This window comes from Nycticebus coucang, chromosome 1 (assembly GCF_027406575.1).
Source record: "Nycticebus coucang isolate mNycCou1 chromosome 1, mNycCou1.pri, whole genome shotgun sequence".
Lineage (NCBI taxonomy): Eukaryota > Metazoa > Chordata > Mammalia > Primates > Lorisidae > Nycticebus > Nycticebus coucang.
The window spans coordinates 135,211,187-135,230,341 of NC_069780.1; the positions used below are offsets into that span (position 1 = coordinate 135,211,187).

Here is a 19,155-nt window from a genome sequence, read left to right on the forward strand (position 1 = left end):
ATTTCTGGGCATAGAGTTTCTTGTAGTATTCAGAGATAATCTCTAAGGCACAAAACAATTAAAATCCTCAAAGAAAGTGTGGGGGAAACACTGGAAGCTATCGGCCTGGGGAAGGACTTTATGAGGAAGACTTTTGAGGCAATTGCAACAACAAAAATAAACAAATGGGACTTAATGAAACTGAAAAGCTTCTGTACAGCTAAGATGACAACAACCAAAGCAAATATACAACCTACCCAATGGGAGAGGATACTTGCATATTTTGAATCAGATCAAAGCTTGATAACTAGGATCTACAGAGAATTCAAATTAATAAACATAAAAAGCACCAACAGGGCGGCGCCTGTGGCTCAGTCGGTAAGGAGCCGGCCCCATATACTGAGGGTGGCAGGTTCAAACCCGGCCCCGGCCTAACTGCAATCAAAAAATAGCTGGGCGTTGTGGCGGGCGCCTGTAGTCCCAGCTACTCGGGAGGCTGAGGCAAGAGAATCACTTAAGCCCAGGAGTTGGAGGTTGCTGTGAGCTGTGTGAGGCCATGGCACTCTACCGAGGGCCATAAAGTGAGACCCTGTCTCTACAAAAAAAAGGCACCAACAATCCCTTATATGACTGGGCAAGAAAGATAAATAGAACCTTCTATAAAGAAGACAGACGAATGGCTAACAGAACAGATAAAAATGCTCATCATCCCTAATCATTAGAGAAATGCAAATCAAAACCACCCTGAGATATAATCTAACTCCAGTGAGAATGGCCCACATCACAAAATCTCAAAACTGCAAATGCTGGCATGGATGTGGAAAGAAGGGAACACTTTTCCACTGCCGGTGGGACTGCAAACTAATACCACCTTTTTGGAAGGCAGTCTGGAGAACCCTCAAAGAACTCAAGCTAGACCTCCCATTTGACCCTACAATCCCATTGCTGGGCATTTACCCAGAAGAAAAAAATCCTTTTACCACAGGGACACTTGCATTAGACTGTTTACTGTAGCTCAATTTACAATTGTCAAAATGTGGAAATGGCCTAAATGCCCACCAACCCAGGAATGGATTAACAAGCTGTGGTATATGTATACCACGGAATACTATTCAGCCACTAAAAAAGATGGAGACTTTACATCTTTTGTATTAACCTGGATGGACGTGGAACGCATTATTCTTAGTAAAGCATCACAAGAATGGAGAAACAAGAATCCCATGTACTCAATTCTGATATGAGGACAATTAATGTCCTAGTACATGGTGGGAGGCAAGGGGTAGACAGAGGTGAGAAAGGGAAGGAGGGAGGGGTGAAGGGACAAGAGGTGTGGTGCACCTTTTGGGGATGGGACACAATTATAAGAGGGTCCTTATCTAACAAAAGCAATCAATGTAACCCGGTTCTGTGTACCCTCAATGAATCCCCAGCAATTAAAAATAAATAAATAAATAAAAGTACAGAAAGGAAGGAGAAAAATAAAACCAATTAACAAAAAAAACCACCCTGGCCCTTAATCATGAACATCGTAATGGACATTACAAAAGGATTAATTCTATATCTACACTAATTTCTTTATAAAGTACAAGTCAAACGAACTTTCTATAAATTAACATTATAGTATGATGACCAACAGCATGAACTCCAGAGCCAGTCTTCCCCAGAGTCAATTCCTGGCTCTGCCATTTACTAGCTGCGTGACTTTGGACAAGACACACCACCTTTTTGTGTCCCAGCATATCCTCTCATATGCAAATAATAACAGAACCATCTCAGTGGGTTGTCGTATTAAATGAGTTTCTTTATGTAAAACCCTTGGTACAGTGCCGGAATATGAGAAGTGTCATAATGACTGGTGGCAAGCGTGAGATAGAACAATTCAAAAACTAATCACAATAAGAGCACAAAAAGCATTACAATGTCTGGTGAGGCTAGAATGAACAAACTAACAAAAACTCCAGTCTAGGTGACCTCTAAACACATTTGTGAATGTTATGTACATGCAATCTTTTCCCATCAGCCTTACTCTTCCAGAAATTTGCACGCCCACTGATTTGAGCTGGTCATATATACACATTCCATACTGGACCAGGCAAAAGAGCACACCATTCTTTAAGGTGCTCCACCTGACCTATGGCCTAACAATGAAATAGCACAGCCTTGATTAAATCATGGTTAAATAAGTATTTCACTAAGACACCAGCCCAGAACATTATGAGCAAATTGTGTTAGCCAGGATACTGTGTTAGCAGTGATTTTCAACTGGTGCGCTGCAAAAATTTTTAAAGATCATTCATTAAATTACTTTTGAAGGAAGTTCAAAGCACAGTAAGTATATTCCTTTCTTTACCTTTTTTTTTTTTTTTTTGATCAACATAATTTAAGTGTGCACAAAGTTTAACTATAGGTTCAAGTGTGTGGTGAGATAAAAACGGTTGAAAAACACGGGCCTACAGGGATCTCCGTAGTGGTCACTGAAGACCACTCACCCAAAGATTGAACAGCAAAACTTGAAAGAAGGGACAATATATTGTCCTAGGTCCTGGCACACTGGCACATCAACTGTCTTCCTCACCACCCAGCACACCCTGGAGCCTCTGTCCAGCCCATCCCCCTCAGTCACAGCTCTGTAAGGGCACCTGTGGAGAACACCCACTGAGCCTAGCTAAGACCACCACCAGCAGCTGGCCTTGCGCTACTTTCAATAATAAGAGCTATGAAAGCTCTGGAATGGTTTGAACAATTTTATCTGGCCCTGACCACCCTCTGAAAAATATATCTAATTTTCATCCCATTTCCCTATCATCTCCTATTTTCTTTCTTTTCTCTCCCCCTGAAATTGCTTATCTTACTTAAATAAACAAACACAGTTTTTTGACTAGTTGCAAAACTCCAGTGGTTAACAGTGCACACAGCGTTTCTGATCTAATCCCTGCTTACACACACCAGGACGTTCCTGAGAGATTGAGGCCATGGTTGATTTTCCTCACTCCTGTCAATGTCCTGAGTGTCCTTGGCCCACTATGGACATACAATTTCCTAAGCATAAGTACATGTTCTCAGCATTTCCCTTGGCTATATCTAATTCCTTCCATGTGGATACACTGGTTTTGTCTATAATCACTGTTTATTTCCCTAGTACATTTTCTATCTACTGCAAGTCTGCTGCCAAATGCCTAAAAGCTTTCTACTTTGAAGCACAAATCAGTAGAAAAAGATGGGAGATACACAAAAAAGTAAAAGACAAATACTTCTTTTAAACAAAAGCTGAATGTGGTTTAACTCAAACTGAGTTTTTGAATTATACCAAAGCCAGTATGCAAAACCACCCTGCCAAAAAACAGACAAAGCACTGTAAATAGCAAGTTAGTGCGGAATCAACACAGCAAAGCAACGTGGGTCTAGAAAAAGCATCCTGCAGTATGGTCTCCATAGTGCTGATGTTGTGAGATAATGTATTAAAGGGGTGACATTTTCTAAATTTTGCCTTGCTTTTTTATTTTTTTAATCCAAATTATTCCAATGTAACTTTTTCTTTAAAGAAAAATTGAAATGATACTTTGAAGAACTACTTCATTCTCTCTTACATGCTGACAAGAACCAAGACTGTTCCCACCGTGACTAAGTGATATAAAGAATTAGCCACTACTAAGAACCAACATCTTTTGGATTAGTAATAAATCAACTTGCAGGCAGTCAGAATATTATGCTCGAATTGAAAGAAGTGGAATACCTCCAAACCATTTTGTTGCTGAAAAATTATCCTCCCAACTGAGAAACTCGGAATATATATTAAGCATGGAAACAAATCTGCGTCCAGTTCTGAAGGCCTCTCTACTACTGCTTGTTTTATGTTTCTGAAACATTTTGCTGTCGGTGATTGATTTCACATCCATGTGGCCAGCCATCCTTGTTTATTCTATTGCATACCATCTGTTTTTCAGTAGAGAGGTTTCAAGTTCTTCTCATTCCCTACTTCATATCCCACAGAAAACAATTTATAATAGATATGGATTTAAATCTTTTGGATTCGCGTGGAGTTGGCAATGTGAGCTGCCTTTCATTTATATTTGGCAAATGCTTTAATGGGATTACCAAATTGTGTTATTACGAGGTACTTATGGAGAGACAACACCTTTTTTTTTTTTTTATAATGACAAATGATGTTAACAGTTTGATTTTGGGTGTTGAGTAGCAGTACAGAAGATTTCACTCACATTACAGGAAATTGCCCTGATTGATACCACAAACCCTGCCCATCTTTTATTTCTGATAGTCAATAGGTATATATATCAGGAGGTGGTGGGATCTATATTTGTGGGGAATAAATCTATAATTTTCAGGAGATGTTATCATTTAATCCACAGACAGAGAGCTCTGTCTTGTTCTAACATGTTCATGTTATTACCTAAGCCCAACGATCATGGCCTTGGCTGTCTAGGTACTCACAAGTGAACGCAGTCCCCAGACTTCCCCAAAGAACAGTTAATGCCACAAATTTCAGCTCTTTAGCACCCACTTATTCTCATTCTATGGCTTGCTTTGATTTGCTCTAGTCAAGAGATAACCATTCAGAGAGACAACTTTCTGCTGAAACCACACAGATTTGTTTGAAGAGTGTTAATTACCATTTTCATAAGAATCCTTTCTGCTTGCATAGAGAGGAGGTATCTGATGACAGGGCCCAGTGGCTGTCCACAGTTCATGGTTGACATCTGAGGGCTGAGAAATGTCTGTCTTGAGGTCTACTTGGTTTTCACTAGTCCTTTCCAGATCAGAATAAGACATATTTGGGGGTGAAACGGCATCCTGATGGATACCTGCTGGATTCGGTTTGTTGAAAGTGTTAAGTGACATTTGTACTAAAGCTTCATTGATGAAGAAGGAATTTTCATGACATAAACTCTCAGATCGATTAAGTTCCAGTACCTGTGTGAAGAAATACAGAAAAAGTGCAATAAATTTTCTGACAACTTAACAAAAGTCTCACAAAGTATTTATTACTAATAGAGTCTAGCAATCAAGATTTTAGTTAAGAGCAATGTCAGAAAGAATATTATCATTTACTCTCTCCTCCCACACCTTTTAATGAGCTAGTACCAAAAACTTCAATTTGTTATGCATGGCCTATCTTAAAAAGACAAAACAAAACAAGAAGTAATGTTCTATCATATTAAAGTGGCATTTTCACTTTTTCTAAATACAAAAGTCAAAAACGTAGCCTTGTATGCATGAGGAATCTAGTCAACTCGAAGGGAAAAAGAGAGACAACAGATTTGTCTTATAAATTAATCAACCTTTACAACCTTATGAATTATCAATAAAAAGCATACATGCATATACCCTAGAAAAATAAGACCAATGGCATGGTTGAACAAATAAGTAAATGACTCTTAATAGTAAAATGGATTTTGAATTTCCTGTACCAAATTTACAAAGAGAGAATAAGCTCAGTGTAACAGAATAATATCGGTTATGTCTGCTATATTTGCTAAATACAATACCTGTAACATACAGTAATAGCTAGTCGACCTACTAAAAGGTATGTCTACACAGAACTGTTAAGAATGTATGATATGTGTAGAAAGAAGGTTCTTTTTTTTTCTTTTTTTTGAGACAGTCTCACTCTGTCACCCTGGGTAGAGTACCATGATGCCATAGCTCACAGCACCATCAGACTCCTGGGCTCAAACAATCCTCTTGCTTTAGCCTCCCAAGTAGCTGGGGCTACAGGCGTCCCCCGCAACCAGGCTATTTTTAGAGACCAGGAGGAGGGTCTCACTCTTGTTCTGGCTGGTCTTCAACTCCTGAGCTCAAGCAATGCACCTGCCTCAGCCCCCCAGAGTGCTAGGATTATAGGCCTGAGCCACCGTGCCTGGCCTGACAGGGTTCTTAAAACCCTGGAAAACAGCCTGCCCTAGCCTTTCTGGCACAACTTCCTTCTGTGTTTCTTCCTTAGGTAAGAGCGTTTTAGAGCAATGGTCTCCAACCTTTTTGGCACCAGGGAGCAGTTTCACAGAAGACAGTTTTTCCACAGATGGGGTGAGGGGCAGGTGTCAGGATGATTCAAGCGCGTGACCTCAGACCATCAGGCATTACATTCTCATAAGGAGTGGCACCTAGATCCCTCCCCTGTGCAGTTTACGGAAGGCTTCCCGCTGTTACGAGAATCTAATGCCTCTGCTGGTGTGATCCGAGGCGGAGCTCAGGCGGTGACATGAGCCACGGGGAACAGCTGCAAATACAGAAGCAGCTTCCGGCTGCAGTTCACCTCCTGCTGTGCAGCTGGTTCCTAACAGGCCAGGCACCTTACACGGCCCGGGATGTGGAGTCTTAGAGTACAAAACTCCAACCATCCCATAAGGCCTAGGCCTTTAACCGTCTCACAATTGAAGATGAGCCCCACATGCACAGTCTCTGGAAAGTTCCCAGCTCTGGCTACCTCCAAATTGAGGAACCCGAAAAAGACAGATAATTTGGTGAACACCTGGGGCCGACCAGGGCCAGGCCCCTTCTGGAGGACGCGTACCTCCTCGGCGTGCAGAGGAAAGGCTGCGGGGAGGCTCCGCTGGCGGCTGTGCCTCCAGGGGCCCAGCAGGCCCTGCTGGCCGCGCACACTGGCCCGCTCGCTCTCCACCAGCCGCTGGCCCTCCCTCAGCCGCTCCAGGCTGTGCTGGTGCTCCTGGCGCTGGTGCTCCAGCTCGCCGCGGCCCCGCAGCAGCCGCTCCTCCCGCGCCCGGCACTGGCGCTCGCGCTCCCGCAGCCCGCGCTCCCGGGCCGCCTGCGCGCGCTGCTGCTGCTCCCACCCGCGCTGCCAGCGCAGCTGCTCCTGCTGCAGCCGCCGCTGCAGCTGCCCCGCGTCGGCCGGCTCCCCGCGCGGCCTGTCGGCGTCCTGCGAGGGGCAGCCTCGGAGGAGAGGGTGGCAGAGGGCCCGGCTCTCCTGCTGCCGGAGGACCAGCTTGTGGATCTCAATGTGGCTGTCCTGAATGGTCAGGGCGGCCTGTGGGGCGGACGAGAAGGAGGATCAGGAAAGGCGGGCTGCCAGACTGTCTGCCCCGTGGGATGGAACTACCTCGAAACGCAAAACTCATGCCTAAAGTTCTCCCGGTATTTCCGACCTTTTCCCAAGTTACCTCCAAAGACAGCCTTTGGCGTTTTCAATAGGTTTATCTACATCTCCCAGTGGAATGACCCAGAAATTTGTAGAGAAAAGAAACAAAGCACAAAAGCAACTTCCATCCCCTCTTGTGGGAACTGGTCTGTCGCCGGCTGTTGGGCAATATTTAAGCAGTTCTCTGAGTCCGAACTCAGTACACAAACTCCCAAAGCCCTGCACTCCCGTTCGACATCCCATTCCCTTTCTGAGGTCTTCCCAGTCCATGATTCGTGAGACTTTAAGAATCCATATAAACCTAGTAAGCATCCTTTGAGTCCCAAATCAGAAATTTCTTGAGCTATCCTGTTTTTATAAAGACATAAAAATAAAAGTCAACTATTTGGAGACTTTTTATAACACAATGCCCAAGAATGGCAGTTAATACAATTTTTAGGAGCTACGTAAGTGCCTCAAGCTAGTCTCATTACTGTTTTATCTTTACATTATAGCAGGAAGGTCATCCATAAAAGATTAAGCTGAAATTTATTTTTTTAATAGACCACTCACAGGAGGCTAGAATGATGAAGGGGAAATAGACAGTCTAAAGCTCACAGGACACTACCAACTAGATTAAAAAAAACATTTTGAGTTACCATATCTGCCTATGAAAAGTTTGGCAGGATCACAGGAAATAATTACCAAGATTTGGAAGGATTCCACACAACCAAAAAAAAATCTCTGTGAATGCCCTTGGAAGCTTTTAATTTTAAAAGTTCCCCCCCTTAAAGTGCAAAGAAGTACAGAAGGAACAAATTGAAAATGGACACATACTGGGTGTGTGTGTATGTTTTGACTCAGTACGAGAAATCATTACTCTCCAAGGGATAAATTCACATTATTCTTTCCTAAGAATTTTTTAAACTATCCATGTTACAGATGTTGAGAAGATGGGGGATCTGATTATTAGTTCTTTGTTAGATCAGCAGTTTCCTGTATTTTTGAAAGTTAAAGAACTAAGGTATCTTTTAAATTCATACCTATCTTAAAGTAAGACTCAGAAATGGATTCACAAGGGCTTTTTGAAATAAAATTCATATTGCTAAATTTGAAAATTAATTTTTAAAAGTTCAAATATTCAAGTTCAACCTGAATATTTGATTAATGGTTTTTGGCAGTTGTTATAAAGGAAACAATGATTATCATTGAAAACAAGTACTAATTACAGGGATCATTAAATATGAAATAATTAGCACATAATAATAAACCATTCAGACTCTGCTGACCTGGCTAGAGAAAATTATAGACTGTACATCACCACTTAATTCTAAAAAAGCCTAAGGCCATTAGTGTGGCAAAAACAAAAATCCAACATTTTACATGTCAAAACTACCACAGGCAATAACTCTCATGTAACAATTCCAATTGGTATGACTGAATGCTGCCATGAAGTATTCCTCATGTCTACCTAATGTCTGGGATAACATCATCCTGTTCCCTGGCATAGAAGTTGAAATTGAAGTTCATTTAAAGTTAAATGAATATCCAGTCTTCACACTTAAAGTTTACATCTATATTTAGTACAGAGAACTGCACTTGTTTTTCAAGTTTAAGGAAATTTCCAACTCGTTCTCTCTTAACTTTGCTAGAATATCTGTGTCCTTTCCTTTTGCTTTGCCTATGCCTCCTTTTTAACTCTATTCTCCTAATACAGGAATCAAATTTCATTTTCATCTGATTCAAAAATGCTTATATAAAAACTCCAATCATGCATAAGAGATTCAGCTTCAAAAGAGATAATTGTGCCATGAACAGAAATCTTTCAGAGCCTATGGCCTTGGACCAGCTCAAAAGCTTTGGTTAAGAGAAGCCACTGTAGACTTCGCTATTTCCCATGACGCTTCAACCCAAGGTGTTGCAAAAATTAGGTCATTTAGGTCACCAGGCTTTTCTAAACTTTGAATCCTCACAGGGCTGTATTTAGGGTTGAAAAGAAAAAAGATGACCTTGTGAGTATTTCATCAGGCAACACAAGCCAGGATGCTCCATGTTTTCATCCCTCAAGAGTTAAAAGATTATACTCAAACTGTATTCTTTTCTCAGTTGACATTGAGAAGAAAGAATATTTGTTTTACATGATAAACTGATCTCTGAGATCAGCATATTTAATGTAAGACTCTGAAGGCATTCTTACTAATTTTTTTTTTTTCTTTTTGAGACAGAGTCTCACTATTTTGCCCTCGGTAGAGTGCCATGGCGTCACACAGCTCACAGCAACCTCAAACTCTTGGGCTCAAGTGATTCTCTTGCCTCAGCCTCCTGAGTAGCTGGGACTACAGGCGCCCACCACAACGACCGGCTTTTTTTTTTAAGAAACGAGGTCTCACTCTGGCTCAAGTTGGTCTTGAACCTTTGAGCTCAGGCAATCCACCCGCCTGGACCTCCAAGTGCTAGGATTACAGGCATGAGCCACCGTGCCCGGCTCTTACTAAATACTGAATAAAGCAAGGAACTTCCTATCACCATTCTTCAGCACATTTTCCAAAGTTCTAGCAAAGCAGTAAGCTAAGAAAGTGAATTTGGTATAATTATGGAAGAATATTTTTATCTTCTACCTGGAATACTCCAATGAATCAATGGAAAAACTATTAAAACAAAAAATAAAGTTTAATGAGTTGGCCAGTTGTAATATAAATACATAAAACTCAGTATCTTCATCTATATCTGCAACCACCATTAAGGGAACATAATTTTTAAAAATTTCATTCCCAATAGCAAAAAAGTTAAACTTAGTAAGAAAAAAATACGTAATAGTACTTACGTGAGGACAACTACAAAGCTTTCTAGCAGAACATAAAATAAGAGATGACTAATCCATGTTCTTAGACAAGAGGACTAATTATGGCAAAAGTGCCAATTCTCTCCCATTTAATTATAAATATGATGAAATTTTAACTTAATGGTATTGGTAAAAGCTAAGAAACTTGACAGATTCAAAAGCTCTTGAAAATACATACATATGCATAGAAAAATTAATAAGACATGTAACCCAAAGCTTTCCCAGTTAAGATAGGAATACTAGAAAAAGAATAACAGAACATAGGTGACGCCTATGGCTCAGTGTGTAGGGCGCCGGCCCCGGCTGGTGGGTTCAAACCTGGCCCCAGCCAAACTGCAACAAAAAATAGCCAGGCATTGTGGCAGACTCCTGTAGTCCCAACTACTTGGGAGGCTGAAGCAAGAGAATTGCCTAAGCTGGAGGTTGCTGTGAGCTGTGATGCCACAGCACTCTACTGAGGGCAACAAAGTGAGACTCTATCTCTAAAAAAAAAACGAATAACAGAACATGAGAGAAATAAATCAGGATATAGTCAAAGTATAAATAAGAACATCAATGGTAGCGTGACTTTACATTTTCTGGTGAAAACCTGGGCTTAATTTTATTTCCTTTTAACATTCAACAAGATATAAAGTATAAATTAATAATAAATCAGTATGGAAAAAAATGTTTTCTTGCACCAGTCATCAGAGAAGTGCAAATTAAAATGATCAGGTACCTCTATCCATTTTCAAATTGAGGAGAAAAGGAAAGAGGATGAATTGATTTGATTATTTTGACAATGCCTATTAAAAACCTGGAGAAGATAATTCTAATAATTTATCCTAAGGAAATACTCAGATATATTTGAAGAGATTAATGTCCAAAAATATCTACTACAGTGTTGTTAATAATATAAAAATATAAACAATAAGGAAGTGAAGACATGAATTCCACAAACTGGAATATTTTATAGTCATAAAAACCATGCTACAGAAAAACAATTGATGACAGAGAAAGTTATATGTTGCAAAAGAACATATGCAAAATGATTCTAAAATCTGGAGGGACATACGCCAACATGATAGCTGTTTGTTCTCGAGAAGTCATTTTCTTTCATTGTATTCTCAACTTTTTTTACAAACTTTCAAGAATTCTAACATTGCATTTACATAATTCTAAAGTTTTTTTTTTTTTTTGAGACAGTCTCATTATGTCGCCCTCGGTAGAGTGCTGCGACATCACAGCTCACAGCAACCTCAAACTCTTAGGCTTAAGCAATTCTCTTGCCTCAGTCTCCCAGGTAGCTGGGACTACAGGTGCCCACCACAACGCCGGGCTATTTTTTGCTGCAGTTGTCATTGTTTTAGCTGACCCAGGCCAGGTTCGAACCTGCCAGCATTGGTGTATGTGGCTGGCGCTATTGCTACGGGCACTCAGCTTCTAAAGTATTTTTTAATCAGTAAATTAAACAATTGAATGCATTGAGATTATCCAGCCCTCTAATCCTAACAGTAAGCATGATTTTTATGCCTATTTTTCCCTTGATAGACAGTAAGCCATCTGACGGTGGGCTTCATGTGCCAGCCCTCAGCATGGGGTCCAGCACAGAGATTCACAAATACTGAGTGAATGGACAAGCTCAGGAGTGAAGCAGCCTGTGAGCTCTTTAACTGCTCTCAAGGCCTGCAGCCACATGCGGAAGTGAAAAAAGTTTAGGTGTGAATTTTAAGTTTTCACCAGAAAATGTGAAGTCAAGCTGTACTTGCCTAGGAGTTTCACTGAAAACATCAAGTCACGTCACACTCGTCAATATTTTTTAAAGATAGGATGTGTTTTATGATTTCAGAGAAGACTCATAGGGAAGGCAGTGGTGGTATTACCTGGTGATTACAAAAGCAGGTGGAGTTCAACATGTTAACTTAGAAGGGTGGAATTCTTTTAAGACTGTCTGCTTCCCCTCAAGTGTTCCTAATTTTTAAAGTCTGGGAATCATCAAAGTAGACTGCATTAAGAGAAACATTCTCAAGGTCAACGATTAAAGGAAGGTAGTTACCTGAAGGCTATATAAGAGACGGGTTAAATTCTGTATAGCTTGTATAATCTGAAAGACAAGATCAAACATCAAATTCTTGAAAAAGCTTTCATTATCCATAAATTAAGAGAAGCTAGTGATATATTTGACATGTGTAGCTCACCTCAGACTGTGAAGAACCTGCAAAACTTCTATATTCCACCTAAAATACATAAAAACATAAGAAAATGAATAACACTTTACTTTTGAAAAGCCACACTGTAGTGTTCCAAAATGTATGACCTTAGGAAAAGCACTCTACACTTGATTACCTCGTCTATCTTGACTCAGTTTCCTCCCAGAAATAAAAGCCTGTAGAATTAACCAACCACTTGACAATGACAGCCCCCTTCATGCAAACTTGGTGTTTGAGATGCATGACAATGTTTACCCAACCATCCCTTAAAACAGCAAAGAATGACAGTATGGAAGTCTGCAAACTCTAAGCGACAATATTTACCTTGTACAAACCATATTGTAAACTGAGCTCTCTGTGCTCAAGTTGAAGGGTGTCCTGGACGGGCCAGATTCAGAAGTCAGAGAACACCATGCCTGGCCTCTGTCTGTCTAAATGTGTGAAACTCACAATGCCAAAATAGCCAGTGTGTGGGAAAGGGAACCCAGACCCAGAGACAGCCCGAAGGGGAGCGCTTAGCTGGGCTGCTCCAGACCCTTCCACGGCTAGAGTTTCCTGGAGCAGTGATGCCTTGCAGAAGAACCATCAGCAGAAGCCACGAATGAGGTTGCAGGGGATCACCTGCTCCTCGGGGAAGAGGCCTATGCCTCATCCCTTGTCTCTCTCATAGCACTTATTAAGGACTCCTGTGGATCGTGAAGGTATCCAGTCTCTGGAATTGAACTGCATGTCTGTTTATTTTTATTCCTTCACTGTCTGCCTTCTCTCCCTAGGAGGGAAGCCAGTGAGTGGTAGGATCTTATCTGTGTGCTCTGTATATTCAAACCTAAGAATGATGCCTAGCATGTAATAGGCGCTCAATAAATGAACTGGATGGCACTCCATTCAATAAATAAATATTAATCACCCACAATAAACTTCACATGTTATGCTATGGAACATAATCAAATTCCCCCCTGCCCCAAGGACCTACAATCTCCTGTATGCTGCTTTCTTATGTCTCAGAAGATCTAATTTTAAGTAGTCCAAAAAAAAGTTCATTAGAAGTATTTGTTCTGTAAAATTGGGATTCAGTCAAAAGGCTGCACTCAAAGACCCCCAAAGGACGCAGGTTCCCCACCTCTGACTCATTCTCCTTGCCTATCCAGACTCCACTGCTTTTGTAATAAGACCATATGGTATAGAGTTTTCATGCTCTATAAAAATTAGAACCACAGAAATGAGTTGGACCGTGCTACCTGTGGTTGCTTACACCACCAGGTTGGATATGAGACAGGAAAGTGCACACCATCTTTTTAAATGGAGTCTGTGCGCCACCTCGTGGTGAGTGTGCATAGCTGCAGTTGATGATTCGCAACACTTATTTCTTGCTTTCGGGTTACAAATGTAATTTTTTAATTTTCAGAAATTTGTTTTAGCCTTACCTTGTTAAGGAAGGTAATGAAAAAATATCCATTACATACTTTTTTTTGCAGTTTTGGCCAGGGCCGGGCTTGAACCTGCCACCCCTGGCATATGGGGCCAGTGCCTACTCCTTGAGCCACAGGCACTGCCCCATTACATACTTTTAAAAAAATTTTATTTCAAGTGATCCTTCCCTATATCTCAGCTCATTTAGTTTCTCAAAATGCCTTGTTAAGGGCGAATTTTGCAAATAGGTTAATTCAACAAAGAACCTGGTCACTTAATCTCATTTACCTGTCTTACTCTCGTGTAACTAGAGAAATATTTAAAGGTAGAGCCACCCCAACTTCCTACACAACATTAAACTACCACTGACCAACTTTTTCTTTCTTTTCTAATAATACAAAAGCAGTTGGAAACTACAGACTTCAGACTTAAAGGTGACGGAAAGCAGCAACATTTTAAGAAGAAGGAAGTTAGAAAGCTTACAATTATAGAAAGCTTACAATATATAGCTACTTTTATTACAATTATAATAAAAGTAGGGTAAAATATCGTATTTCAATAATCATTTTGACTTGGGAAGTTTAAAAAAAGAGTACGTAGTCACAGTTGTTTTTTCTAAAGATTTGTAAAAATCCTTGGACGTGGTTATGATACATAAAATACATTAAATGTATGAGAAGATTTGACATTTGTCATTTTTCCTCACGGACAGATACTGGTTGCTCTAATGTATCTAAAACCTCCTGAACCCCAGAAAGGCCCAAAGAGGCCAACTAGACATCTCCCAGAATCATATTTTTATTCTTTCCCCCTTTCTGACATCTCAATTTCATTTGAAGTTAATGGAAAGTTTTATGCATTTAAATTTTAAAGAGAGGGTTACCACCTCTGTATATAGAAGTTTAGTCAAATACAAAGCATTAGCAACTGCTTTGCTCCAGCAAAAAAACTGGTAAGGTTAATTTAAAAACTAGGTGAAGTGCGGGTGGTGACAGGAAATCAACTTTGAAAGGAGAGGAAGTTCGAGGAAAATGACAGCAGCAAGAATATTAAAAACAAAACAAAAAAAGTGTTTCAATTGCTTTGGCACCACCTGGTTGCCGAGGGGCCCCAGATGCCCAGGACCGCCTCACGGCCAGAGGCGCCCAATGTGGTGGGTGAGGTGAGAAGCAAAGGTTTGCAGGGCAGAAAGCAAGACCAGAAGTCAGGCAGCGCAGACACACAGGTACACACAGGAGTTTTCAATCTGCTTTAATAACTTTTCAGTCATTTCTTTGTTTACACCTACATGACATAAGAAGAACAAGCACATTTGGAGAAGGAATAAGTTAGAAAGTTTGTGAGCATTGCAATCAGTTGCGAACAATCCAGAAAAGCACTCTCATCCCCGTCCTTCCCGCTGACAGAGCAGGCCCTGCAGCTATTTCATTACACATAGTAACCCGTGCTCTTTACTAACAAATCAGTGCACAATACCTTCTCCCCTGCATCAGAGACTGCCAAGTCGGTTACCACACCCTGCATCCCGGGATCCACATCCCAACAGCCTCTTCCTTCTCTCCCTTCTGGGACTAGTGCTGGAAGCACACCATTGAGACAGAGACAAAAGGACAGTATCAAACAGCAGCCAGCCGACGGGTTCTGCACACAGCTGACACACATTTTGAAATAAAAAACATCACAATACATATTGAACCTTCTTTTCTGAGGTGCTGAGACAGCACAGACAAAGCATCCGTCCCTGCCCACATGGAGCTTACACGCTAAGAGACACCAGACTGGCCAAAGCATGAAGGATCGCTCATCTTTGACTTCTTTCTTGCGCTGCTGGGATCGTGCGCTGTTTGTGGACCAGAGGGCAGGTTCTACATCTCACTTTCCTTAATAGGAAAAAGCCTCCTGGGGAGGGTGAAATTTCAAACAGGTGCTGTAGAACAAAAACAAGGTCTCTTGGCAGACCAGAGTCTGTAGAGAGGCTCACCTGTGGCCACTAGGAGGCCAGCAGGTGGTAAACAAGGTTTGGAAGAAGAAAGAGTCCAAAGCCAGGAGGGAGAAGCCATCTCGCTAAGGCGGCTGAAGATGGCTAATATCTTAGGGTCTCGTAGACGCACACACGGAAAACCTATCCCGATCTCTGCGTAATTTACTTTGTAACCATTTCCAAATGTGTTTTATTCTTGCATTTCTCCCTTATGCCTTCAATTCACAAATACTATAAAATTCTGTACGTTAAACCTGTAAAGATACAGAAACTAGTCCGGAAATATTTTTAAGTACCAAATACAGATTTCACTTCATCCGTGAACTCTCCATTGGAGGATTTTATTTATGTCTTTAGCCAGGTGAGCTGGGTTAAAAGTTCTATCATACCTACCTGGCACTGATTAAAACATCTTTGAAAAGCCCTTTCACACGCAGTCTTGCATTGGAACCATGTCTACTAGGGACCCCGTGAAATAGATGTTTACTCTGTAACACTGTTTATAAAATTTGAAATTTTATTTCAGATAAAGGAAATTCTTTTTTTTATTATTCCTTTAAATTCATGAAAATACGTATGTCTTTGGAAAATGGAAGTCCTCTCAGATTCCAAAGACCTCTTCAAATACAAATAGGTTTTTGTCTAAATGGAAACTGCTTCAAATGATACATATCAGTTAAAAACCAAGTTTATTCTAACCTGGTCAACCTGATTCATTTATAATGGAGAAACATTTTGTCCCGATTTTTCTGTCATTCAAAAAATGGTTATACTACCGGTGCTGTTCTTAACTCTTAGGAAGATTCCAAAGGCATTACCCAAGGAATCGGCCAGTCTCCTTCTGCCAAACGAAAGCAGAAAAATGGAACATAGACCTGCCCTGTGTTCAATTCCACAGTGGGTGAGAGGGTCTGCAGTGGGCAGAACTTCACAGCAAGTACATTCTACTCACCCATCAGATTAGTCTATTGAGGACTGAAAATAGAGGGCTTCTCTTAGCTGATGGCCACACACTGGCACAAGCCTGACTGCAAAGGACCCAGGCCTCAAAGTTAAGCACAGAGCTGACCGACCCAGTTACAGACCTTCCTTTCTAGAGGATCTTTTGCCCTTAACAACTTTATAAAGAGAATCAAACTCTTGTAGCACCGTGTTACAATCCAACCCAGAAGTGAGGTGACTTTGGGGCACAGTGGACCCCACCACCCTGCCCGTGCACCTCTCCTCTACCTGAATCTCCGTATCAGACCAGTCTGTAAAGAGCCCTCCACAGTTCTAGCAAATGCTATGAGTGTCGCTTTGGAATTCTCCCAAGACACAGGCGATGTGGATACAGATGGGGACAGCCTTCATCACCAGGCCTGAAGGCAGGCAAGGTCAGCGACATGCTCCGGGCAGCTGTAGGAGTGGAGTGGGGCCTCCCCGGCTGTCCTTGGGCGAGGCCAAGAGCAGCAGATCCCTACATGTATTTTTAGACAGAGCTTCCTCAATGGCATAATGAGCTTCTTCTTTTAAAAAGAAATCACCCAGGGCAGTACAACTCCCCTGATGAATCTGGGCTGTGCCAAAATGAAAAACATATGTGCTCATTCTGAAAATAGAAACCTAGGATTAGATAAAGCAGAACTTGAGAGGGGAAATAATTATTGGTGCTGGTAAAAAAAAAAAAAAAAAAAAGTATAGAATTAAAAAGCCATACTGCTCCTATACATCTTAATTAACCAAGGAATGTTGTTAAAGATGTTCTAAGACAATTTAATCTTCTTATCTCTACTTACTAAGGACACTTTACGTCCTGCACATACGGAGTTGTGGAAGTAAGGTTTTACCACCCATGCACAATGAAAAATATACTTTTTATGTTCTTCTATTAAAAACCTTTGCAACTAACCATTTAGCTTACAACCACAAACGTAACAGTATTAAGGGAGGTCTGAAAAATTACCTAAACCAAGTCTCTACAGTCTCTTTTTCTGTATTTAAAATATATTGAAATAGTGTTTTAATAAATGACTTCTGACCTGAAATAAAATGTATGATGATTAAGAAATTTTCTACCTTTAATCTTCTGCCTTTAACCGTACCACTCAACCTTGTGTGTGTGTGTCAGAGAGAGAGAGAGGGAGAGGAGAGAGAATGGGGAAGTATTTGTGTATATTTCTATTTTTCAAGTTTTTTCTCGGTTGATGTGTATGACATTAAGTTTTAAAAGCTTACTCTCTAATAGACTGCACATTTTTTTAAAAAAAGTTAAAAGTTCTTTCAAAACTGTATTCAATAGCTCACATCAAAAATGAGGCAGGGTAGAGTTTGGAGAAGGTATAACACTTGCTGGGAAATGCAGCAATATAACCCACCCACCACTCTTGAGGTTCTCATCCTTAGAACACCAGTGCCATTATTATATACATAGATAATACTTATTTATGACTAGCATATGTATTCTCAAGTTTTTTTTCTAATTAAAAAAAATACATTAAGTCCCCTCCAAATAGGGACAGAATCATTACCCTTATTGTACGTGACCACTCTAAGCTCCAGGCCTGGTGTTCAGGTTCATGGCCAAGGCCTGCACTTTCACTTACAAGCAGTAGGCGATCCTGGGACATCGTGAGAACTGGATGTGTCCGTCAAGACAGATTCTCCACAACTGTCCTCGGATGACTGACTTACATCGCTTGTCTGTGAGGCCTTCACTGCAACTTGTAGGCTCTCAGCTAAGAGGGAAAAATAAAACTAAGTTTAAAAAACAAGTATATGTATATAGTTTAATCTAGACCAGGGTTTGGAAAAGTGCATTTGCCTATGTCTGTTTTTTTTATATGGCCCAGGAGCTAAAAATTGTTTTTACACTGTTAAAGGACTGTTAAAACACACACACACACACACACACCCTAGATAGTGCATGACCTGCAAATCCTAAAGGATTTACTACCTGGCCCACGACAGAAAAAATGTACAGACCTGAAATGTAGACTAAAACTTTTAGCATCATGTTATGATAGAGTATGAACTCCATAAAAGCGTATAAACTTACTATATAAAATACCTCAAATGTAACTTTCATTACATTAGTATGCTGAAAAACCTTCCAATAATCCAAATTAATTCAGATACAATATCAGCATTAGGATTTTAAAACCTGTTATCAGAAATATTAGCTATTGTTCAAGGAAGTATTTCCCCAAAATTGCCTTTACAAATACGATCCCCAATCTTCCCTCTAGAGGGGGGAAAAAAAAGAAGACAGATATTTTAAACAAGCACCAGAGGCTACTCTGAGGATTTCAACTTTAGCTTAGGTCAGCTTAAGAAACATCATACCCAAAAGGAGATTTTGTTTATAATAAAAGACGTTCAACTAGCATATAGAACAGCATAATTTTGAAGACCCTACAAGTATTTCTAAGTAGTGTTCAATGATTCAATTCTGAAAATACTCATTGAAAATTAACTCTGTTCTAGGGGCTACTGGGCATTTGGTAACTAGAAGGGCGAGTTCACAGCAGGAGGTGGTCAGTTCTCAGGTCTATCGTCCAGGAACCAGAGCATTATAAGTGCCACAGCAGCACAGAAGAGCAGGGCTGTTACTCCAGCTAGCAAGATTAGGAACACAATTTTAAAGTAGGTAAAAACTGGGCAGGATCTGGGAGGATACAGAGAG

General features: G+C 40.6%; 1 protein-coding gene across 2 annotated transcripts in view; it reads right to left on the minus strand.

Annotated features, from left to right (window-relative positions):
- ARHGEF28 (Rho guanine nucleotide exchange factor 28) overlaps positions 1-19,155 on the minus strand; it is a 292,201-nt gene that overhangs the window by 38,442 nt on the left and 234,604 nt on the right. For both annotated transcript variants that reach the window (XM_053588797.1, XM_053588806.1), the window contains 6 exons: positions 18,077-18,208; positions 14,987-15,087; positions 12,089-12,127; positions 11,947-11,994; positions 6,509-6,979; positions 4,608-4,908 (listed from right to left, as the gene is read on the minus strand). In XM_053588797.1, the coding sequence (XP_053444772.1) occupies positions 4,608-4,908; positions 6,509-6,979; positions 11,947-11,994; positions 12,089-12,127; positions 14,987-15,087; positions 18,077-18,208 (1,092 nt within the window). The remainder of the gene's footprint in view (positions 1-4,607; positions 4,909-6,508; positions 6,980-11,946; positions 11,995-12,088; positions 12,128-14,986; positions 15,088-18,076; positions 18,209-19,155) is intronic.